This window comes from Pagrus major, chromosome 10 (assembly GCF_040436345.1).
Source record: "Pagrus major chromosome 10, Pma_NU_1.0".
NCBI classification, from domain to species: domain Eukaryota; kingdom Metazoa; phylum Chordata; class Actinopteri; order Spariformes; family Sparidae; genus Pagrus; species Pagrus major.
In genome coordinates, this window is record NC_133224.1 from 12,821,094 (window position 1) to 12,846,432 (window position 25,339).

Genomic DNA, 25,339 nt, shown 5'->3' on the forward strand with positions numbered 1-25,339 from the left:
ACAATTGTGACTTACCAACGATATCTTCCAAATGTCGTCAGCCGTCGGTCTGTCTGTTTTCGCGGTCTTCTCCGTCGTCTTCTTCTTCTTCTTCTCCTTCTTCTTCTGTGCACGCACAGGGAGGCACAACGGCCCCCTTGCGGCATTACTGCCACCAATGGTTGAGCGTGGAATTGCATTCATCCATAATCTCATCCTCTCAGATAAGTGACAGTCATGACCAGGACAGGGGCACCTCAGGGGGCCAATAAGATTTCAGATGGGGACAATGCCCCTGTGGCCCCACCCCTAGAACCGCCCCTGGTGTCCCCATACACTGGAGCTGATCTCAAGGCATATAAAAGCCTGGATGCCTACCAGTTCTTCGTAGCGGGTTGGGTCGCCGAAGCGCGGTGCTATAATGATCACGGCAGAGGGATGTACCTGATCATGGCGAAGGTAAGACATGGTGTAGCTTTGATAACGCTGTGAGAACTAAATTTCAATTAATACAGTACGAATTTCTGCAAAAACACTTAGCATTAATTAGCCGCTGCTGCCATTAAGTCCTGACAAGTGCTGGTGGTGGTGTGTGTAGCTGTATGTTTATGGCCTGTGTGTTGATGTTCAGTTGGGTAATTAACTGTAATCATGTTTAGTCTGAGCGTGTGTTATTGTATGTGAAATCATATAATCGTTGGGCAATCATTTAATCATGTAATCATGTCCAATCTGGGTAATTCTGCAATCATTGTTAACTGTTTTATGTTTTGAGGACTACGAATGAAATTTAGCATCAGTGCTAAGTCTGTGTATTTACACTGAATATTCATGTATATCCAGTGTTCATTAATATGCATAATAAATACATAGATAAATAGATAAATAAATAAATAAATAAACTAAAACAGTCCCTGCACTCTCTGTAATTTCAGGACCATCATAGTCAGGCTCTGTCTGCGACCCAGCTGAAACCATGGGTCTCTGTGAAGAAGGATGGAAATGTTGTCTGCGGCCACTGCACATGTAAAGCAGGCCTTGGAGAGGTCTGCTCCCACATCACAGCTCTGCTGTATGCTCTAGACTCCGCTGTGAAACACCTGCAAGACAGAAGCTGCACCGATGGGCCACGACAGTGGGGACAGCCTCCTGTGAAACCAGGCAAAGCTCTGTTTGAGGAGGGATTGGGAATCGATTTCTCAAATCCTGCTAAAATGCACTGTGGTGTACTGAACAAACGGGTCAGTTCAGGTCCATCAGGGAAAAAAGCAGATGTGTCTAGAGCAGCCATAGAAAAATGTTATCAGGATCTGGACAATGCAACCCCAAAACCTTCGGAGAAGAGTGGTCTCCTACGTATATTACCGAAGTACAGTCACCAGTTCCAACCAAAGGTGGTGTCTCTGGGTCTACCACACAGGGTTCCCGCGGGGTCTTAAAAGCATTGAATTTATGAATTTGGAAATAATACCTTAAAAAGACTTGAAAAAGTCTTGAATTTTGATATCTGGGTCTTACATTTTGTGCTGTATTTAACTTCTCCGTATCGCATTTTTCGTCAAAAGTTTCATTTGTCAACCACTATTATTTACATACAGTCTACGGCGGAACCGTAGACTGTATGGGCGGAACCAATAATTGCGAACGCAACGCAGCCCCGGAGAAATTGCTCAGAACACGTCACTGAGGATCTCCGGCTACAGCACCACAGCACTGACGCAGACCACAAACAACAAGGCAAGCAGTTGTTTTAACATTAGCTGGCTACTTAATTCATGCTGGGAATATGGGGATATGTAAATTTAATGAAGCGTGGATGGATAAAATTTCTTTCCGTCATTGGTTAAAACCTGTGGTAGACAACGTTTTTTAAGAACTACTGCACCATGTGCAAGAAGAGGATTCAACTCGTAACAATGGGAGTGAAGGCGTTAGACCAGTGGTTCTCAACATTTTTTAAACAAACGCCCCCCTAACCATACCATGATCCCCGTTGAAAAACCCTACGTTAGACTCTCATGCCAAATCGACCAAGCACATGAAGTATGTTCGAGGAAAGGAACAAACTCCTTCCATGCCGCCGGGTTTCCTCCAGCTAATGTCTTTTTTGGGGGGGGGGGGCAAATCTACTATATGTTCTGGTGTTTGACATGTTCTTGTAGTAAACAGTGTGTTAAGACCGGAGGACCTCAATTGACATCGGGTTTTGTATGATGAGAGAAGCCATTCGTTTGCTTTAAAGTTCCTGTTTTTATTGGATTGGAGGTGTATTTATGCCCCCGACAACATGATGTGCTGTTGAGCAAATCTGACCATTGTATAGGAAATGAAAGCATGGATTTTAATTTGAACATTGCCTCCAAAATGTATGTTTTTGACACATACAGTAGGTCATGTTTGTATATAACTCAACACTATGCCTGGAGAAACTGGTAAACAACATGGAAATGTTATTTTAGTTGTAATGGGACCCTGAGCTCTTGAGTTGCTAGGATCTTTCTGCAAAGAGCTGTGAGATAGAATTTAAGTCAAACTGGTGTTTCTACTGAGAGAAAGGCCACACAGCCTTTGAGGATGATGAATGAATTGCATATTGAGTCTGAATAGAAGTGGTTAACGTTCATATCACTTCACAATATCACAACATTTGAAAATAAACCCAGGTGTATTAAGCAACGTGGAACTTGGGAAGAAAAATACCACCACAGCAGAATTTGTTGAAAATGAGTTTTAGTGGGCTAATGTAGTCAGAGATGCCAACAACATGCACACTTCACGTGAACAACTGTGAATGAACCAATAAAAAAACAGAAATCGCTCGTGCGTTAATTAATGCGCTCGAGGCTTATTAAACATTTGAAAAGCAATGGTCATTGCCTGAGGACTGAGATGCTGACATGAACCAAGGAAAATAAGAATTTTAAAAAAGGCTATTTTAAAGAAGGGAACTATATAGGACTGTACACGCTTTATTTATTTTCAAAGCAACCTAGTGAGAGCCCTGTGCTTGGTGGACTGCTGCCAGCTTTTTCACGTCTGGACACTGGGATGTTAGTTTCAGTCTGAGAGCGCCAGAGCTAACCAGGTTCAAACGGTTGCGGTATTTCGTCTGCATGTGGAGAGCTTGGCTGAATCCCTGTTCGACGAGATACGACGTGGGGAAAGCGAGGAGCAGGAGATGGACCCTCTCCCACAAAGGGGGGAAAAGGCTGACCTTGCGTTACCCACATCGCACGCCAACCAGAGGTCCGGAACGTTGCTTTTGCCTCTTCGTCGTTCTGGAGATCAATGAGGCTCTCCTGGATTTCGGGCTCACAGCTGACAGCATCTGCTCGACATGGCTCCATCACCCAGTCAGGCACATCCGACTGCTTGAGACCCCTGAACCGAATCGCCATGTCGGCCTTGACTGCCTTCAAGTGGTCGGTGTAGAGCAGCAGGTGACTATCCATCAGCTCATCCAACACCTGAACAGGCACAGTAAAACTATTATTTCATTTTATCATGAGAGCAGAGATAAAACATAGTCTAAAGGCCTGTTCATACTCATGGTCAGGGCATTTCATAGGCTAGCTACTTCAGGAGAAACTCCTGGGAGTCCCTCATACGCAACGCCCACTGCAGTACACGTAACGCGCGCTATGGGAATCCCCTTAGCGGAGATGGCAAGTTTTGCGTTGATTGAGGAGGAGGAGAACAACACGTTTGAATTAGCTTATTATGCGCGATTGCGGAGGAGATGGAAAGAAAGAGGCAACGGAGGTGGCAGTCCAACCTCTAGTATGAAATATGAAATGCCTAATATTTCCAAATTCTGACCAATCACACATTTCTTTCTTCTTGCATAGTATGAACAGGCCTTAATTAAAAAACCTACCTTGGCTAACTGCGGAAAGTGAATTAATTGTCGCCTCCCCAGGTTCTGTTGGTAGAGCTCCAGTTTTGCAAGGAAGCTGCAGATGGTGGCCTTGGAGTGGACCAGCATCATCCCATCCCCCTGGAGCTTCAATGTGACCTCATTCATCTTCCCGAAGAAGTCGGAGAGGTAAAAAATGTCATGACGACAGGACCACTTCAAGGTTGCGTCTGCCTGGTCGAGAAATTCAATAGCTGAAGGGAAAAGCTCGCACAGCCTGGCCAAGCAGTTGCCCTTTGACAGCCAGCACACCTCTGTGTGGAGCAGCAGGCGCTTAAAGGCCTCATCATTTTCCCCACACAGCTGTCTGAAGAGCCGATCATTAAGCGCATGGGCTTTTATTTTGTTGATCACCTTGACCGCAACATCCAGGGACTGATGGAGTGACGGGGACATTTTTTTGGTTGTGACGGTGCAGTACGCAGTGCACTGTCAACACCTGGGGGACTTGCTGCTTGAGGAGGGTGGCGAATCCCCAGTATCTGCCGACCATAGCTGGCGCTCCATCCGTGGCGCAGGCGATGATGTTCGTCACTGGGATGTCCCTCTCCCGCAGGAACTCCGTCAGGGCAGCGAAGATGGTTTCCCCTCGCGTGTCTGTGGCCAGGTATTCCCCGAACAGGAAATCTTCAAGCAGATCCCTCCCTGACACATAACGGACATAGGCCATCAGGAGAACGTTGTTGTCGGCCGTGGTGGTCTCATCCAGCTGGACACTAAAGCGACAGCCGCGCAACATAGCACACAGCTGTTGCTCAGTGTCCATGGACATCTCCCGTATGCGCCGGGCCACACTGTCGTTGCTGAGCAGGATGGCCTTGGTGACTGGCGCAGGGTCGCGTTGCATGACGGTGGAGATAGCCTCCTTTATTGCGGGAACAACTAGAGACTCCCCTACAGTGAACGGTAAGCCGGCCTTTGCAATTAGCAGAGCTATATTATAAGATGCCACCAACCCGCTCTCTGTTTGGTTGGCGCTCCGAGCGAACATGGTGTTGATCGTAGGGCGCCTTGAATGCTGATCCCTCTGACTGGAAGTAGGCCAAGTCTTTTGATGCCTTGTCAGGATGTTTTTTTGACAGATGCTCCTGTAATCGCGACGGCTTCATTGCCTCATTCGAGAAAACCTGCTCACATAGCAGGCACATCAGCAGATGTACATTCGTCGGTGATGGAATAAATCCATAATTTATGTAATTTGCATTGTACTGCCGGCACTTCTTATTTTCCGCCATGTTTGATTGTAATGTAAATGGATTGTGATTAAATGTGATTACGTAGGCCTAATCGTGCTTGTGTACGTTTTCATTGGTTATTGAAGTGTTAGCCCGCGAACCATTAGATGGGCTCGAGGTGACAGCTGTCAAAAGTAGCCAAGTGTCGGAAAGGGGTCTCCAAGAGGTTTCCCGGGATTTCCCGGGGTTTCCCTGCTGCTGTAGTTTGTTTACGGGCGTTACTATGGAGACCGCTTCTACTCTCGCTCGCTCACCTCTCTCGACCACACACACACCACACACTGCTCTCGCTCTTAAAAGGACACACACCGATCTCATAACATGTAGCTCAGTAGAATTTATTGAAACACCCATAAAGTAGATTATTTAGGTCGGTTATTTGCACTAAAAAAGTTGGAAAACCATAAAAGTTTAAAATGTAGAGTTCAAATGAACTTTGTACAAGCCAAGTTGTGGCACCCCCCATTCGTGCCTGAGCGCCCCCCTCTCAGCCCTCATGCTCCCAGCGCCCCCCACAATGTTTAGAACGCCCCCTGGGGGGCAGTACCGCCCCCGTTGAGAAACCCTATTCTATAGGATTATCAAAGTAAAATAAGTTTGTTTGCCCTTTGGGCAACTTTCAAGATTCTCCATTCATTTGTCCTATAGACAAAATGAATGGAGGTCAATGGGACATGTTCACGTGGCCTTTCCCTGAGTTTTGTGCAGCAGTGATAGATGTCGGACACACATATAAAGTTTAACTGAATTTATTGTTAAACACAAGGGCAATACTAACACACTTAAAAGAACAAACCATCTCTAGTGGCTAACTCACTGGCAACTCACAGGGCCTAATGATAAGAGCTGACATTAACTAAACTTCAAACTTAATTGCTCAGCCTGTGCCAGAATCCGCTCCACTGAGCAAGATCAACAGGGAAAGAGAGAGAGGAAATGGAACCTGAACTCTGAACCTAGCCAGTGCGTCTCCCCCCAGATATGTCTCCCCACCTGCCACCCAAGAGTAACCCTCTTATTCAGGGATTAGCTTGCGTTTGCAGCAGTGAAGGTTTGGCTGTTGGCTGCGGTCATGTTCAACTGCCTGCAGCACATTCTGCAGGTGCTGCTCCTTCCTGGCCACTGCGACAAAGTCGGATGTGAGCTTGACGCCACGCTCGGCACAGTCATTGACCACGTTCATTGCATGTACATTGACCTCACTTTTTTTGAACGCAGCATTGGTGGCCCATTCCTTCACATCGAGAGACAGAAATGCTGGATCAATGTGCAGCTGGTGCATCCCAAACCAGCAATCTGTATTGGCAAGGTCGGCCAAGCTGGTGGTTGGCAAGAGGGTGGGGAACTTTGGCTTGCCAAAGCGCTGCTGGGGGACGTGCATGGGGAGATCAGCTGGCTTGTGCTCCAAGATCGCACTGGCAAGTGCACGCTTGTCATCAATGGGCACCTTGCTGCTGAAGAGAGCCAGGGGTAGCATCTCACCTGTCAGGTACCAGCGATGCCTCTCTAGTGCCTTGATCGCTGATGCTGCAATGCCCTCATCTACAGCCTTGTATGCCTGCAGGTGGTGGTAGAGTGTGAGGTCATTCCAGGCAGCATCTACAGCTTTCTCGCAGGTCAGCCACCACTTTGCATAGATGTGTGTGATGAAGTTGGAAAATGCTCGAATCTTCGCCACCTGCTGCCGTGTGGTGATTGTGCCCTGGGGAAGCAATGTGATGTGCTGCTCCATCAAGGCCAGCTTGAGAGTGTAGACAGGGTATCCGCGGTGTCTTAAAAAGTATTAAAAGGTGATAAATCAATTTTGGGAAAATTAAGACCCTTAAAAAGTATTAAAAAAGTCTTTTCACGACTTTACGAAGTCTTAAATTTTTAAGGTATTTTTTCTGAATTCACTGTCCAAGAGTTTGGGTCCTAAAAACATCGTAAACGTGTAAAAAATGTATTCGTTTCCTTAAAAAACAAAGATGAACCGGTACATAAAAAACTACGCTATTGGGTGCGTTCGTAAATTGTCTCCGAGAGCGCCAGAGTGCACTCGGTAATTCACAAAGTACGCTCTGGCACTCCCAGTGCATATTACGAACGCACCTATTGTTACATGACGCTCTCGGCGCGAAAAAACGAAAGAGAAGGCTTGGTGAACGGTCATGGGGAAGTGCAAGTTTGCGGAGTCCTGGCTTGACATGCCGGACTTTAAAGAATGGCTGCAGCCAGTGGAAGGGAATACCAAGGAGGCATATTGTAGAATGTGCAAGAAGAGGATTAACATCGTGTCTATGGGAATTCAGGCATTAAGGTCCCACATGTGTTGTGCTAGCCACAAAGCTGCTGCTAACCGCCGAGAGCTCTCCATTGCTGCTTTCTGTGCACCACCACAACCTAGTGCCGTCGCACTACCACCGGCAGCCGCACCTGAACCGAGAGATACGGCTACGACCTCGGCTCACTCCACCTCCTCGTTTTCTGCCGACATCAGGGTGGCGCTGGGCGGCACGGCAACGCTGCGTGCGGAGGTGTTGTGGTGTCTCCACACAGCGGAGAAACACCACTCGCTGAACAGTAACGAAAACTTGGCTGACGTTTTCAGGGCCATGTTTCCCGATTCAGACATTGCCGAAATCAAATGAGCTGAGACACATGTCATGCCTGTCCTGATTGCGCGTTGTCACAGCTGTATTCACACTGATTATAAACTAAATTGTTTGTTTTTTTACACATGATCACCTGCAGCTGTAACTTACCTGTTGTTTAACCGGCTCGGAGCTCGGTTATTGATCCTTGTTGTCTGTGTATTGACACGGTAACGGCTTGTCAACTCATTAGCTTAGCCACTGGAGAGCTAAGTGTTTTGTTTTTTGATAATGGAGCAATGTTTTTGTTTTTAATAAACTTTGCCCTTGAGTTATCATCCCAGCCCATTTTGAATTCTGTTGTATCATAGCGGTCTTAGTGGTCTGTAGTCTATCACAAACTAAAACAGTTAAGTTAAAAGTGTCACTGATGTAAATGGTTACATATTGAAGTGGCGGTGAGGTATTAAAAAATATTGGGATGGTCTTGAAAAAGTCTTAAAAAGGTATTAAAATTAGCTTCAGGATTCCTGTATATACCTTGGTAGAGCAGCTGGTCCATCTATCGTGCCTTTTTGGAGTGCTCCCGGACGTTGGAAGGTCACTGCACCATCTGCATCCAGAAACACAAGACACAGCTGCACAAACTCACGGTAGTCACCTCGCTTGTAGTCAATCACTTCTTTTGCACACGTGACAAGTTCAGCACGTAACTTGCCCAGGAATGGTTGCTCGGTGTTGCCAGATCAACATCAGCAGAAGTTAATCCAGAGAGAGAGACTTTAGAAATCCTCGTCTTATAAACAACGTCCTGTCTGACTGTGGAGACGACTGAATCCATCTTCATATGCTCTCTAGAAGAAACATGACACTTTTTTAAAAGTTCAGTATGTGACCTTGTGTGTTACTCTAAACACGGTGCACATTATTTAATGAACTATGTCAGCGGGTGCTGCTATTTAAAAGCAACACTAGGTAGTCTGGACTCATTACTACCCCCAGCTGGTTGAGAAGAGGCGAGCCCAGGAAAGTCTGGAGAAGTATGGAGCAAGAGAGGCTATGAAAAACCTCAATCGAGTGCCAACAACAAGCTAGATTCAGAGACAGAAGTTGGTAGTTTGTTAGCATATAGGCTGCACAGCACATTAGCATGCTAGAATTATTCTCATACCGAGTTGGTTATAGTGATTGCACCGACTAAGTTACTTCCAAAACATGATGCTTGGGCGTGAATGTGTTTAGTAACATCTGAAAATATAACTGTTTTCCGGAGTTACTAAATACAATCGCAAGTTGACGTTGTGTTTGGTGTAATAACTACAACCAACTCGGTACGACAACAGTAAGTAGCATGCTAACGTTACCGATAACAACAATAGCCTAACGTTACCTTCCGACCACACTGTTCAACAATTACGTTGATTATCTGCATGAACTAAGGAATCTGCAACTTTTCAAGACAAGATGTTCATAGTGTTTTAGTAAGTGAGTCATCGTTTACAGTCACTACATGAAAACGTGCAAGCTATCGAAACGGACAGCATTAGATTATCTTCCGGCTTTACTACGGTTATAAACTGTGGACAAATAGTGCCCTAATGAACACCACGTAACAACAAATTATCTCAAAGTAAAAGTCGGTAAGATAATAAATATGTATATATGTAATTTATGACTTACAAATCCAGTAGCATCAAGGCTAGGTCGCCATCAGTCTTGAAACCCATTTCTTACTCAGCTCGCGCCACCGAGTGTAAGCTGGTCCAATATTTATCCGTGTCCGGGCTCTGTTCTATCACTTTCTCTTTTTCTTTTCTTCGCCTCCTCAGACAATACCTTCTTGGCTTTTTTAGCTGGCTCCACCATGGCGTTGGTTTACGAAAAATCCAAGTAGCTGCTGGCTAAATCCACCGACGAATAAACGCGTGACGTATGCCGTAAAGCAGGTCGCACTATACGCCTTTACGTCAGATAGGTTCCTACCCGCTCTGGAAAGTTACACAGTGCAGTTGCTGCCGGCGCGACCCCCCTCAGGCTGCAGAGACGTCACCATTCATCCTATTAACCGTTTTTCTATCACTTAACTGACTTTTGAAACATTATTTTAAGGTCGAAAAACTACCTAGTGTTGCTTTAACACACCCCTGATATACGTTCGTCTTGAGCAAATCACATAAATTTGACGAATGTGACACATCCTGTTTAAAGGAGAGGGGTTGAAATCCTCAACGTGCAGATGCTGTTCACTCTCAAGAGGTTTTAATGTGAACATAGGCCTATCTATACAATAGGCTAAAAATAGAGGAGGGATTTTAAAGGTGCTCTGGATGTGAGGGGAGAAAAATGGTGGAAAATAAGATTATGTTAAAATTGGTCCTGAAAGTTGTATAGTTTTCATACTTTTTATTTCATTTATTAGTTTAGTTTCTTTTCAGTTTTATGTTACTGTTTGGTTGGGGCAAAGGTGCAATATGTGAGAATAAGCCACTTGTCGAAGTTAGACTCCAAACAAATAGGGGGCAGCATAACAACCAAGTAACTTTTAAGTCCTGCCAACTGTAGCTACCGTCCGTTGCCATGAGCACTGGGGGAGTTGAGGTCCAAAGTAGCTATGGGCAAAATGGTTAGCATTCTTACTTCAATAGGTATCTCTGCAACCCAATACAAGTGTTTGACATAACTTCTAAACTACATCATTTTACACTTTTTGAACATTTAAACTAAAATTCTTACATATTGCACATTTAAAATAAACCCTTTTGAAAGGATAACTTCTCCATGTGCACACTTTTCCAGTCTTTTTCTCCATGTCACAAAGCTATGACATTACAAAAAAGTGACTGGTCAGTTGCAATATTGTCCTGGAGCAACATTAATTATGATGTTCCAACAACACCTCAGAGATATCAGATCATGCAACGAAGGTTGTGTTTTCCCCCAAATGTAATTGAATCACTGTTTATTGAGTCATGACTATTTAATGTTAAAAAAGACTGCTTTAAGTATCATAGTTCATTCCTGACCTTAGAAATAGTGGTTCGATTGTTTTGCCAGAGGACTATTTCCAAGGTCAAGCATGAATTTTTATGCTTTTACAGTCGAGTGTCATCTTGACTTTCTGTCCAAATTATAGCAAAAAGCCTTCCAGCAAAAGTGTGTTCAGCTGAGTGTGTCCTACATAAAGTTTATGTAAGACAGAAACAGACATCTCACTAAACACAGTTAGCAAAGTATTTTTATTTTTAACTGAAAAGCGGCTAAATCTTCATGGCAACAATAATAAAACATGATTGAGCATTTGAAGGATTTCAATGAAATTTAACCCTTTCTTTTTTTTTCCCAATTTTAAGATGGACCTGGTGATTTTTTTCTTCATCTAGAACAAGGTAGAGCACTGAGTAGATTTCCCTAAATCACAGCTATTCAGCTTAATGTTACAAGTGTCATGACAGACCCAACTGCTTTTGGCCAAAACGTCTTTCCTTTCCTCATAAATTTACCAGAGACGGATGAGCTCCTATCTGTTAAAGGAATAGTTCACTCTAGAACGAAATTCAGTCATTATCGACTCACCCTCATGCTGATGAGAAGTCTGGGGCATGTGAGTCGAGTAAGCAGTAAGGCTGCAGTTAACTGGGGAGTGAGCACTTCACACAAAGAAAAACAGGCAAAATCCGTAAAAGGCAAAGCTTACTTTAGCTACTTGGAATTTTGGGCTCTTGCGGAGGGCAAACTGTGATTTGACTACCCACAAAGTTAGCCTGGAGGCTAACTGGTTTCAAAAAGACCAACACCCCACGGACGTAAACCGAGGTCTCTCCACCGCAAGTGGACTCGTGTCGGTAAGTTTTGCTGCTTGCCAACGCACCTTTCATTTACCTAAGTCATACACCTGGTCATCGCAGTGGGCTCCAACTTTGGAGCCCTTGCGTGTAAGTAACATCAACTGCCTCAGACTTCCTGCCACCACCGGCTAGGTGGCTACTATTCCCTCCTACACATAGAACTGTGTACTGTCAGTTGTTTGTTTCTCTCTCCCGAGCATGCCTCCACTCACCCTGGCGGAGCCTGAGCTGTCCGGCCTGAGGTCCGAACTACGCTCTATTGGGTTACACCCCGCCTTTCCGAAACCCTGCTGTTCCAAAAATAGACTTCCATTCTTCATAATGGCGGGGTTTCCCATTTTTTCTAAAGACCCCGCTATTCCGAAAAGGCTATTGGTGAACCCCTAACCCTAACCCTAACCCTATTGGGAAGTAATTGGAAGTTGAAAGTCGGATTCGGGACAGCGGTGTTTCGGAGTGGGGGTGTTTCGCAATGGAGGGGTTTCGCAATGGAGGTGTTTCAGAATGGAAGGCCGTCCCCGCTCCATTGAGGGTCTCCTGGATGATGTCTTACAGTGGCAATCCCTGCGTCTTGCCCGGATGGATGCACTGCAGCAGGACGCTTCCAGCTTGACCAACGTGGCTGTTCCAGGCACATCGGCCGTTCATTCTCCCTCCTGGGCGACCTTTGCTAGGAAGACGAGACGGGTATCTCTCCCCTTATTTACTCCGGACTCAGAAGATGATGACGATGATCCCATCCCGCTGTCCAACTTCTTTACTCCATTGGAGAAGCTGACCGAGCAAATAGCCACATGCTCACACACCGCTCTATCTCACACCCTCCTGTGTTAACTAAAGAACCCTTAAATATTTCAACATTGATTAAACCCAGACTCTACAAACCAAAAAACTGGAGGTGATGTGGGAGTGGTGGTGTGCATATTGAAAACCTGCGTTGGCTGATGAAGAGGCCAAAATCAAAATGGCTCTCCTAAACACCCGGTCACTATCCAACAAAACTTTTGTCCTTCGTGACTTCTGTTACTCTCATGCCTTAGATTTAATGTTTATAACTGAGACGTGGTTGCGTGATGGGGAAGTTGCACCCCTGCTGGAACTTTGTCCTCCTGACTGTAGCTTTTCAGCTCTCCTAGGCTGACTGGTAGAGGTGGGGGAATTGCCTCATTTTTTAATAATAGTTTTAAATGCAAATTAATTTATTATTGTGATCATTTCACTAGTTTTGAATTGCAGCTTTTTTCACGATAAACATACCATCTGTTGTTCTAATTGCTGTGATTTACCGTCCACCGAAGTACAACGATCAGTTCATCCCGGAATTTGCTGACTTTTTATCCAGATTTATATAACATTACGAGAAGATACTGATCGTTGGTGACTTCAATATTCACATTTGTTGCAACAACGCCTCTGGTTAAAGACTTCTTAAATGTTATTGAGTATTTTGATCTCATACAGTTTGTTTCTGGACCAACACATCAGCATGGACACACTTCAGGTCTGGTTCTAGGCTATGGGTTGTCTGTGTCAATGAATGAATTTTCTGTCTTGCCAATTTTAGATCACTCAGTGTTACTTTTTGATATTACGATCCTTAATCTATTTTCCTCTTAAAAAACATCCCCAAATATGAGGTTGTCTTGTTATATAGGACCTGGGGTCCTGAATGATCTTAACCTTAGACTGCCGTCGACAGTTAACTCAGTCTTCACCCAATCCCTCTCAGTGGACAGTCTTACTGAAAACTTTAATAGTGCACTCCAGGGATTGTTGGATTTGGTGGCTCCAGCAAAGTCTCGGAAGTGCTCTCAGAAAAATCCCATGCCCTGGCTAAACGAGGACTTGTTAAGCCACGAAGGCAGCCTACTATTCTAATCTGATTTTTAATTAACAAGCACAACCCAAAGCTGTTATTTGACACTGTTTCTAAGTTGACGCAAGATCGACAGCTAGTCATCAGCACTGCCCTCACAGCACAGGATTTTATGGAATATTTTAATAATAGAGTGGAGGACATCAAATGCAGAGTAACCCAGACTTTTGCTGGGGGATCAGACTCTGTTGTCAATATACATAGCTCTGTAGAACAAGGTCTCTCTGTTTTTGAACCTACCTCCTTGGCCGCTCTAACTAAGGTCGCTATGGCTGCAAGTGCCAGTCAAAGTGCGAAAGTCTTCCCGAAAGTAGATCCACCGCTAACTTCCTAAAGGTTTGATGTTTATATCCCAAAAGTTACTTCTTCTTCTTTCTTCCCTTCTATTGTTCTTTCAGTCGTTGGTCATCAGACAGAAGACCATGAGTAGAAAGGAGTTGGGATGCGAACCTCTCTGGGCGGGACCGGAGTTGACAATCACGCAGCTGGACCTCCTACTCATCTCCTCATCATGTCACCCCTCTGTCCCACTGAGCTACAGCCCAGGAATGAACACAAATCAGAATAGAAATACAGTAAAAAGACTCTTTCTCTGGTCTCCTTGGAGCTTCATCTTCTTCCACCTCTCTGGCTCTCTTCCTCTTATTTTACCAACCTTCATGATCACTCCATGATCACTCCCTCCTCACCCTCTGTATTTCTGCTTTATCCCTGTCTCTTTTTCTTTCTCTGTCAAATATTTGAAACAGATGGATGGAATACAGTTGAAGGAAAATGGAAAAACAGCATGTAAACAAATTTTGGACCCAAAAGCATAGTTCCCTGGTAAGGCGCATAAGTTAAAAGCTTGGTTTATTTGGTTGTTGATGCAGGCAAAGGTTGGCAACAGATAAGCAGTCAAAACAGGCAACAAAAGGGGAGTCAGGAAAAAATAGACATATACCCACACTGAAGGTAATTGGGAATAACAGGATCTAAAACAGCAGTTGAGTAAGTGGCAAAATAGACCGCAAAAATTAAGAGCTGGCTGATGCTATGGCACAAACTGTCATGTCTAAGAGATACAAAAGGAAGGAGACGTTGTAAAAGACTATTTCATTCAAGTGGGTTTTTCAATAAAGTTTATTTAAAGCTGTCTCCGGGGTGGTCCCACACTAAAAGGGTCACTGAAAGTACTCTGTTTGTATCTGTGTAAATATCTGACTCAATTAGAGAAGAGAAAGGGGGCAAATAATAGAGAGTATAGAGAGAAAGTTGATGTCATTTTACAGAGTGGCTGGTTAATGTTTGATTAAAACTTTCTTGGCTTGTTCAAATATTTGAAACCTTTGTCAGATCTATCCTGGTCCGCCTTGTTTAAAGTGCTGGAGACAGAGAGGAAGGATGTCCCACTTGACACTTTAGTGGGATTTAGTGGGGGGAAGGAGTTCTGATATATAGGAGGAAGCTGAGATATATTCAATATTTTGGTTAGAGGACTTCATGAGTAAAACTAGTGCTTTGGGCTGGCTTGATTGTCAGCGCTGGGCATAAGTCCTAAATTACTTCTAGGATATTTTGGAAGTTGGATCAACTCTGTCAATCAGAAGCTTAGTAGGGGGCAGGTCTTCGTGAAATACAAGCTGTGTCACTGCTTAACAACCAGCATGGAACCGCTTAAATATTCCGTTCCTTAGCAACAGAAATAATGAAGAGGTTAGCAACAGATTTAAGCTGTGTCCAAATTCAGGGGCTGCATCCTTCGAAGGACCCAGCCTTTGTGGACTCCGAAGGCCGGGTCCTTTGGAGAGTCCTTCGACGGCCGCGTCAACTGTTGTTAAATTGGACGGTCTAGCCTTCGGAGTATTTCCTGGTTGCGTCACCAGATGTTCCCGCCCTTACCCTTACGTCACGATTTCTGCAGCCCAGGCCCGCGAAAGACAGATAATTTGGCAGACAGAAGAGTTGGAGACGAAGATGTTGGCTTTAGATGTTTTAATCTTTTTAATCTTCCTCATGCTGGAGGAAGAGGTGATGCGGGTCCGTCGGCTCCGTCGGCGCCGCCGGCGGCTGGTGTATCTCTGGCTGAGAGAGGAACGTGGAGAGGTAAACCTGTTATTTGAACCCATAGTAATGTTATTATTATCATTATTAGCTAGCTAACAGTTTGGGGTCATTAACATACCAATACATTACGTTAATGCTAGACATATAAACTGTGAAATACTTGACAATTGATTAATAGTTAAAGAACCCTGAGCTTAATTTAATATTAAATATTTTGTCATGAATCATCAAAACCAGATTGAGAAGATAGACTGATAAGTGGATTGATAAACAGATTTAGTATTATCTACCAAAGCTCTAAAATGAACTAGAATTATCTTATTAACTAAAATTATGTAGCTATTGTCTAATTAACCATTTTTCTTCTCCTGTTCTGCCTCTCCCTTCCCAATCCAGACCAGACCCCTGTACTGCAGGGTCAACCTGGCTGTTCCCGTCCTCGACAGGTTTTTCGAGGACGGGGACACCAGGCAGGATTTCCGGCTGAGCAGAGAGTCCCTGGCAGTGCTGCTGAACCTTCTCCAGCAGGATCGGAGACACGGATGGGGTGCCACAATAGAGACCTTGGTGTTCCTCTTCTGGCTGGCGAGTGGGGCGTCATACAGGGTGGTCTCAAGGGTGTTTGGGATGCCTCGCTCCACCGTCCACTGGATCGTCCACCGAGTTACTGGGGAGGTGGTGGCCATTCGCCACAAGGTCATCCACCTCCCAAAGACAGCTGAAGACCTGGCTGCAGTAACTCGGGGGTTTGCAGGGCTGGCAAGACATAGAGCTTTTTTAAAAGCTGCTGGAGCGATCGACGGCTGCCATGTGAGGATCAAGCCACCAAGCGGCCCTGATGGTCACTGCTACAAGAACAGAAAACTGTTCTCCTCCATCATCCTGCAGGCAGTATGTGACCATCAGGGCCGCTTCATGGACACGTACGTGGGCTGGCCGGGGTCGGTGCACGACTCCAGAGTACTCCGGCACAGCCCACTGTACAGGCAGGCTATCTACCCTCCTCCAGGGCACTTCATCCTCGCAGACGGCGGGTACCCGTGCCTCCAACATCCCCTCCCCCTCATCACTCCCTACAAGCGGCCTGTACAAGGTGTGGGACCCCAGCGCTTTAATGTCCATCATTCCAGGGCACGCTCTATCATTGAGCGTGCCTTTGGAATGATGAAGACCAGGTTCAGGTCCATCTTCCTGCAAGCGCTGGAGGTGCACCACACCTTTGTGCCTCAGGTACGTCATAACACAACAGGAGTCTTTTTTTGTTTCTTTGAGTACTGAAGCAGAGTAAATGAAAATTAATGAATATTTTTTTTCATTTCAGGTCATAACAGCTTGTGCGGTCCTGCACAACATCTGCCTGGGGGCAGGTGACATCATGCCCCCAGAGGATGAGCTGCAGGACGTCATGCCGGAGGATGAGGGGGAGGGGATGTTGGAGGCAGCCAGTGGTGCTCCATGGCGGGACCAGCTGTCTGCGGAGGTGTCTGCCCTGGAGGAGGTGATCCCTGACCACGACTATCTTTAGTTGGCAAGTAAAATAATCTTAAAGGCATATTCCAATTTAAAGTGTTTGGTTGATAGATTTGTTTGTTGTAAGTCTTTATTATTATTATGCTCACATTATGAAATCATAATTCTTTCCTCTTTCTTAAAAAATTCTTAGTGACATGGCAGCCGTCGATCGAGTCAGCCCTGCAAACCCTGTTGATGGATGATGCGGTGGACAGTGGAGACTACACCCCCCAAACACCCTGAATACCACCCCAGATGATGTCCCACTGACACCAGGGTCTTTATTGTGGCATCCCATCCAACCCAGCAGCACTGCCAGGGACTCCTGCTCAGTGAGGAGATTTTGTTGGAAGTGTGCCTGTGTGCCACACTGCCTTGACAGACTATTCCCTCTCACTCAAAATGAGATATTTGTTGGCCAGTGCCGATTAATGTTTAATGTTTTTATGTTTGTTGCATTAAAGTCTGTTTTGTTTCGAATCTATCGTGTACATTCATTTCTGTATCAACATTACAAAATAAACATTAACCCATTGGCGAATAACAACTATATTTAGTATGCTGAAGGTGCAATATGGGACAGAAAGTGAAAGAAAGGTTTGATGTTTTAAAAACCTTGTGAATACTAAATGGAATAGACAACGTGTGAAAAATGACAATATTTAATTAATAAAATAAATAACAAACAATTAGAACATTGAACAATTAGAACAAATGAACAGAATAAAAAATCAAAGAAAAGAAAAAATCAGCGCTCAGCCAAGCGCTCAAGGAGCGAGAGCAACCGGTCCATCCTGGCACTACTCCTCTCTTCTGCCTCCCTCTGCAGCCTCATGTCCTCCCTTACTAGGGTTAGTAGGTCATCCTCCCTCCTCCTCTTTCTGCGTTGCCCAGGCTGACTCTCCTCCTCATCTTCATCCTCCTCCTGCTCAACCACTCCACTTGGCCCTGGTGTGTCCTCAGGCAACGAGGCAATCAGGACGGGGGGGCAATGGACGGCCTCTGTCCCAACACTTCGTCCATGAGGACAAACCAGGGCCAAGTGGCAGCGGTTGGCTTCCCGCCGACCCCCTCTCCACTCGCTGGATATTTGCAATCCTAAGGCAGTGGAAATCAATCACGTCAGCAATTTTCAGCAAAGTATTTATTAAATTGTATGGTAAAACAAATAAAATGTAGTTTCCACATCATCATTCACACCTGCACCTACCTTATATTTTTTCTTTAAATTATCCCATTTCTTTTTTGCCTGCAGGGGCTCGACCTTCCCCTGCAGGCCCATTTTTTCTATAATTATTCTAAACACAGAGAGAAGCAAGAGAAAAGGTCAACACATGATCACATTAACACAGGGATGCAAAGATTTACAAAAAAGTGACATCAGGACACTGACAAATGGGCAATTTATTATTGCCTTACCTCCACCCAACAGCAGCGGAGTGCTTCGCCCCTGTAAAAAGGTGGTCGTTCTGACTTCTGAGCCGAATGAATTCCTCTGTTTGCTCCTTGCTCCCTAAAACAAAATGACATGTAAAACACGTGTTGTGTTATGTCAACAGACAAAAGGGTTCTGATACAGCAAAAATATAATAATAATTATTATTATAATTGATGATGATGATGATCCTAAACTTAGCTCTTCATTCAATCCAAACGTTTAACTAGACTTTACAGTTTTACAGTTTGGAAATAAAGCAGGGATCACAGCCTAATCTAAATTTGTTCATCTTGGTCCATTTATGTACACGAAGTAAAAATAAAATCTCGTCACAATAAGATATTAATAATAAGTCAACCTGAACGTCTAACATTTTGAAAGTGAAGGCTTTTAAGGCCTTACTTCTGCCGGCCTTACTTATGCCGTATGCTAATGCATTACCAGCGTCACGTATTTTAACTGAAAGTTAAAATTTGGAGGTTTTAAGTTACATCTGAAGTTTACCATATCTGGCGTTGGATGTTCAAATGAGTAAAAACCGAGTATAAACCCATTACTTACATTTATATATCATGTCCGTGCCACTTGATGTCGCCATTGTTCTCTTTTCCCGGGACTGAGCAGCGGCGCGCAAAGGATCTTGGGATATGGGAGGCCGCGAAGGATAGTAGCGGTGCGTCCTCCAGAAAGAGGGAAAAGAAGGCTGCATTTGTGGGCTGCATTTGGAGGAGCCTTCGAATTTGGACAGCCTTCGCGCAGCGTTGTGACGTAACTGGCCTTCGAATGCGCCCTTCGAAGGATGCAGCCCCTGAATTTGGACACAGCTTTAGTTCGTAAACAGTGTTTACGAACTAAATCTGTTGCTAACCTCTACATTGTACTAAACACATGTGTAAAGCGATCGTGGACTAACATTACTCAGAGAAGATGTTTAAAAACACATTTCATCGTGGATTCTTGTCTATTTTCTACAGCATCGGCAGCAAACCGCTTCAGATATGGGATGAAAAGGTAAGCAGCGATTCAGAGTGGATGCTATGAAGCTTATGAAGCTTCCTTAGCTGGTCGTGCTAAAGCTAACTAACTATATTTCCATTGACTGCGCAGCCTTTATATACATAATTTTCTGTGTGTACACAGGCGAGGAATGGTCACATCCAGAGAGTCACAGACAATGACATCCGCTCCCAGGTGTTGGAGGTCGAGGGGCAGACGCGGATTAATGCATAGGCTTCCCTAGGCTGCAGCCTAGGGGGCCCACGTGTGGAGGGGTCCTTGAATTGGTCAGATTATTTTTTAGAAATTTAAATACACTTTAATTGAAAAATTCATTGACCTCTATTGGTCCGTGGGGTAATAAACAAACAAAACAGCACTGATTGGGCAGACATGGGTCACCTCATCCAATCGAGCTCATCGATTCGATTTGACCTACCTATATCACCGGCCCTTACCTGTCAACCAAAATTTTGCAGCGGCAAAATGTCTGACAAAAAACCCAGCGGGGCACAGAAGAGAAAAGTGCAGCGGGAGAAAGAAAAAAGGGACAGAGAACTATTAGCAAAGATTCCCAAATTAACGGGATATTTTAAGGCTGCTGGTTGTCTGGGTCAAGAAGATGCGGAGGTGGAGGACGTTGACCGCGACCACCGCGGCTCGTCATCTTCTCAAGCTAGCGAGGAGGGTGAGAGAGCGGGCACATCCACTGCAGAGCCAGCGGACACATCGGCTTTGACCTCCAGTGTCCCAGGAGTTAGCCACAAAATGCCAGCCTCCGCTAATCCCTCTGTGAGTGCATCACCTGTTGCTGCAGAGAGTGCACAAGACGCCGGCAATCCTGCTAATATTACCTGGAGCTCGGATCCTGCGTGCTGGGAGAAAATTGATGAAGATATGAGGAAATACTGGATTAAAATGGGGCCTGAAATATGCCAGAACAAAGATGCAGATGTGGCTGCATCTGAACGACAACACAAACATCAAAAAAGATACTTTTCTAAAACTTTGTTCACAAGAAAGCTGGCAAATGGCGAAAATGTTGCAAGAGAATGGTTACTGTATTCCCCTTCAAAAGGATCCATATTTTGTTTCGGATGTAAATTATTTGGTGACAGTGATCGTCAGTCCGCTTTCACAGCGGGCTACAGTGACTGGAAGAATGCAGCCGTGCACCTCGTTCAACACAAAGGATCGAAGAGCCACAAAAAGGCCATGGTTGCCTATGTTACACGCTGTGCTGATGCTGGATGCATTGATACAGAACTGAAGAAACAATTTGACAGTGAGTGTGAATACTGGACGGAGGTCTTAAAGAGGGTGGTTGCAGTGGTTAAGTTTTTGGCGGAGCAAGGACTACCATTCAGAGGACACAGTGAAACTTTTGGACAACCTGATAATGGGAATTTTATGGGAGTGCTGGAAGTCATAGCTGAGTTCGACCCATTCCTGAAAGCCCATATTGAAAAATATGGCAATGCTGGTAAGGGAACACCTTCCTATTTGTCTTCAACAACATGTCTGGAGTTTATTGAGCTGATGGGGGAGCAGGTACTTGCAGAGATAATCAGGCAAATAAAAGTGGCAAAGTGCTTTGCAATAAGTGTCGATTCCACGCCAGATGTGACCCACATAGATCAGTTGACATTCATCATGAGATATGTGTCACCTGATGGCAGGATCGAGGAGCGCTTTTTGAAGTTTCTACCCATTCAGAGTCACTCAGCAGAGTCACTCAGCAGAGTCACTCTGCCAGGCTGTTCTTGGTGTTTTGCAGGAAATGGGCATTGATATAAATGACTGCAGAGGCCAATGCTACGACAATGCTGCCAACATGTCCAGCATTTACACTGGCCTGCAGTCACGTATCAAACAGATTAACCCTTTGGCCGAGTGGGTACCGTGCGCTGCGCACACACTTAATTTAGTCGGGGTTAACAGTGTTAACTGCTGCATCGAGACGGAGGAATTTTTTAACTTTGTACAAACACTTTTTAATTTTTCCTCCAAATCCACATCCCGCTGGCAAGTTATTACAGCGGGTTTACAGCCCAATGACAACCAGAGGATAGAAACTTTAAAAAGTCTGTCTGACACGAGATGGTCAGCACACGCACAAGCGACAAAAGCACTGCAACAGAACTATGCCAGGATCCAAGACTCCCTTCAGATGTTAAGTGATGACTCGAGCCAAAATCTTACAACTCGAAATGAAGCAAGGGCACTCTACAGAAAAATGGAAAAACTAGAGAATGCGTTCCTGTGCAACATGTGGAACAACATACTACAACGCTTCCATAAGACCAGTACTGCATTGCAAACTGTGGAACTGGATTTATATTAATGCTGTCGATTTGATCAGCTCATTGAGGGATTATGTGGCCAACCTACGGAATAATTTTGACAACTTTGAGAGTGACGCAAAAAACATGTCTCCGAAAGTGTCCAGACAATATACAGCGGACACAGGGAGACACAGAAGAAGGAAAAAACAAGCAGATGAGTCAACTGAACCGGACTGTGAGCAGTCGGGCTGTGACAGGTTCAGAGCGACAGTGTTCATTGCTACCATAGATCGTCTTCTTGCAGAAATGGATCGGAGGTATCACTCCTACACACATGTTCAGCACACATTTGGATTTTTGAACAACATTCCATCCATCTCTATACAAGACTTCCGTTCAGCAGCGGCTGATCTCCAGAGGAAATATCCAGGTGATCTGGAAGAAGATTTTGTGGATGAAATTGAACAATTCAGAGAATTAATTAAGGGACAGGAGGACACCTCAGCTAGGTCACTGCTGAGTCTTGTAAGAGGAGGGAGACTACAGGCTGTGTTTCCAAATGTTGATATAGCACTGAGACTCTTTTTGACTTTACCTGTTACCAATGCCAGTGGGGAGCGTTCGTTCTCAAAACTTGGACTTGTGAAAAATGAACTGAGATCCACAATGGCCCAAAACAGACTCAATCATCTGTCTCTGATGTCCATTGAGAGTGAAGTTCTCAGAAAACTGGAATTTACCAGCCTCATCAAAGACTTCTCAGCTAGGAAAGCAAGGAAGAGAGCCCTGTGAAGGTAAATTAATCACAAACCCTTCAGTTTATCTGAAGATAATCATGGTTTCACTGGGCAACCACCACAGCTTTTGGTGCATGAATAGTTTTACCAAGCAGAGTTTGAAGAAGCTTTTTTCAATTCTACTCCAAAACCATTTCATTTGAGATAATTGTTTTACATTTATCTAATATTTCATTCAAATATTCCACTGATATTGTGATGCCAAGACTTTGCTAAGCACCAAAACAATTCTTCCACACGAGTAAAGGCTTATTTCTGCAAGAAATATGAAGAAAATTGGAAGTAAATTTTTTATCTTTTTGTTCAGATTATCTTTGCTCTAGGACAAATGGAGTCTCATGAAACAGAAATGTGCTGTAAATTTGTATATACGATTAGGATAAGACACTTATTGTGAAGGAATTTTCAGATGTGAGAGGTCACCACACACACACACACACACACACACGCACACACACACACCTGTAGGTTCTCTGCTGCTGTGTTAATGCTTCTGTTGAATTTGTTTCTCGGCTCCAGTTTGATTTGTGCCTTTGCTATAAAACAGGGTAGTCTGTGCTGTTGCAGCAGATGTTGTCTGAAACCTTAAAGCTTGTAAAGCTTGCCTTTCTGTTGTATTTTTGTTACGATAAAGGCTGTTACAATAAATGTGTGCTTACTGGAGAGTGTGTGTGGATCATGTTTGCCAAATATTCTCCTGCACTGTTACACATGGTGCTAAATTACATTTTTTCTGTGAGAGCATGATGCATAAGGGGGGGCCCACATAAAAAATAGCCTAGGGGCCCATGACTACCTTAATCCTCCTCTGTCGAGGGGGCAAACGTCTGGTGAGTTTGTTGTCTGTTTAACTGATTCTTCAGCTCAGGGCAACTCATTAAAGCACCCTCATCTCTTCTCGTCTCTGTAGTACCATCGACATAACATGTCCTGCAGACCCCAAGAAGACACTGGGCATCAGTCTTCCCATTCTTGTTATGGTCGTCAAGAACCTGAAGAAGGATTTCACCTTTGAAGTCGAGGTAGGGTATATTCACTCTCACAGATACCGACCTGTTCCATGTATTGGTGGTATAAACAAGTAAAGTGGACATATTCTCCCATCTTTAAACTTTCAGGTGCTAGATGATAAAAACATTCTCCGGCGGTTTTGGTTGAGTACCTACCGAAGCACGACGCGAGTGGATCCGTTGCTCTGCACCATGCCAATGAAGCTGGACGATGGCTGGAACCAGCTTCAGTTCGACCTGTCGGACTTCACCAGGAGGGCCTATGGAACCAATTACGTTGAGACGCTGCGTGTACAGGTCAGTGCACAGAGACAGATTAGAAACCAGCTACAACTCTGACTGTATTCTCTTTCAGTTGCTAATGTATGACCTGCTGTTTTCCTCTCAGATCCACGCTAACTGTCGAATTAGGAGAGTGTATTTCTCAGACAGACTGTACTCCGAGGATGAGCTCCAGCAGAGTTTAAACTCCGCCTGCCTGTCCAGAAGCAGAAAGCCAAGGTGAAACACACACATCCACGCACACACATCATTACAGGGCCGGTCCTGGGCATAGGCAGTATAGGCGAATGCTAAGGGAGCCGTCATCCATGGGGGGCGCCGCAAACGCGGGGAGAAAAAAAAAAAAAAAAAAAAATACTATTTTTTACCAGTGCTATTACTAATATTATTTCGAAATATTATATAAGCCCACAGCAACATAACTTCATAGCAAAGCCTATTAAATAATGGAGAGGCCTTTCTTCTGGGTTCCTGGCTCATTGCACTGTACCTGCCCTCTGTGAGGGTGGGGGGGCGGGGTCGAGAGGCGAGCTGCCTGAATCTGACCGGACCGTGACCCAAAGACCAAGAGAGAGATTTATTGATACCGTAGCGGAACCAAAATGTCCAAAAGACTGAAACCATCCGGCGCCCAGGGAAGGAAAAGAAGGAAAGAAGAGGAAGAAAAACGTGAAAAAGAAAGAGGTACAGTGACGTCAATGTGATGAAGTGAATGAAATGAATAGTTTAATGCATCGTAGTTACGTTGTTGGAGCAGAGTGTTAGCTTGCTAGCTTCCTTCGGACGATTGTAGCATTGTTTAATAATCAGTAAATAGCTGAGTCGACGTAAGTTAATGTTACTCCACCTTAAATTCATCAGGGACATTTGGAAAGTTAACGTCAGGCCTGTTCAGGTGTTATTTTAACCTGTTGGCTGTGTTTTCCTGCTTGTATGTCAGTTAAAATGCTCTGAGTTTTCCATCCCCTTTATAAGTATAGGGTAGTTGTAAGACTTTGGTTTATTGTGTCACAGTTTATATTTGTTAAAGTTTACATCAGTGTTAAAGTGCAGTTAAAGTGTATTACTGTTAATACTTAATACACATCCACATCCACACAGTGCTACAGCACACAAGTGGGACTCTGACTTCTCTACAGTCTTGACATTTCTATTTTGCCACCTCATTTTCCTCCGAGAACAGCTTGTTTACTCACGGATGAAAGTGAAAGTATTTGAAAGTACTTTTTAACTTTTGGGAGTGAAACGAGGATTTATCTTGGATTTTACAAACTGCTGTGCTGCACTGAAGAGCCTGTGAGATTCAACCAACTAGCTTACCGGACACCCTACCACCTCACCGGGCCCAGTATTTGGGCCCGTGCCGGTAAGTCTCGCCTTCTCTCACCATCTAAACAGTCTGCTATATGTGCCTCTTCAACGCCGTGGACTCCATCTGGAGTCCTCGTGTGTAAGTCTTCACTGTAAACATTACACTAGCAATCCAGCTAGCCGCTAGGCAAACAAGCATAGGCTACTCCAAACACCGTTGCTGCCGGAGCTTTTTTTT

At 44.6% G+C, this 25,339-nt stretch overlaps 1 protein-coding gene and 1 pseudogene across 1 annotated transcript; one reads left to right on the forward strand and one right to left on the reverse strand.

Moving 5' to 3' along the window:
* Window positions 1-2,968: 2,968 nt before the first annotated feature.
* On the reverse strand, window positions 2,969-4,886 carry LOC141003324 (zinc finger BED domain-containing protein 5-like). Its single transcript, XM_073474649.1, has 4 exons — window positions 4,317-4,886; window positions 3,857-4,270; window positions 3,204-3,446; window positions 2,969-3,115 (listed from the first exon to the last, which is right to left on the reverse strand). Exons 1-4 carry the CDS (start codon window positions 4,884-4,886, stop codon window positions 2,969-2,971), a joined length of 1,374 nt encoding a protein of 457 aa, XP_073330750.1.
* Window positions 4,887-19,347: 14,461 nt separating this feature from the next.
* On the forward strand, window positions 19,348-24,084 carry LOC141003325 (cilia- and flagella-associated protein 20-like; annotated as a pseudogene).
* Window positions 24,085-25,339: the final 1,255 nt, after the last annotated feature.

What these genes read in the sequence shown, in the direction of transcription:
- LOC141003324 (XM_073474649.1), bottom strand. Translation starts at nt 4,886, where the DNA reads ATGTTCGCTCGGAGCGCCAACCAAACAGAGAGCGGGTTGGTGGCATCT. An exon ending in AGGTGTTGACAGTGCACTGC is followed by an intron (nt 4,271 to 4,316) that starts GTACTGCACCGT and finishes TCACTCCATCAG; the next exon opens with TCCCTGGATGTTGCGGTCAA. An exon ending in CTGGTTGGCGTGCGATGTGG is followed by an intron (nt 3,116 to 3,203) that starts GTAACGCAAGGT and finishes CTCGTCGAACAG; the next exon opens with GGATTCAGCCAAGCTCTCCA.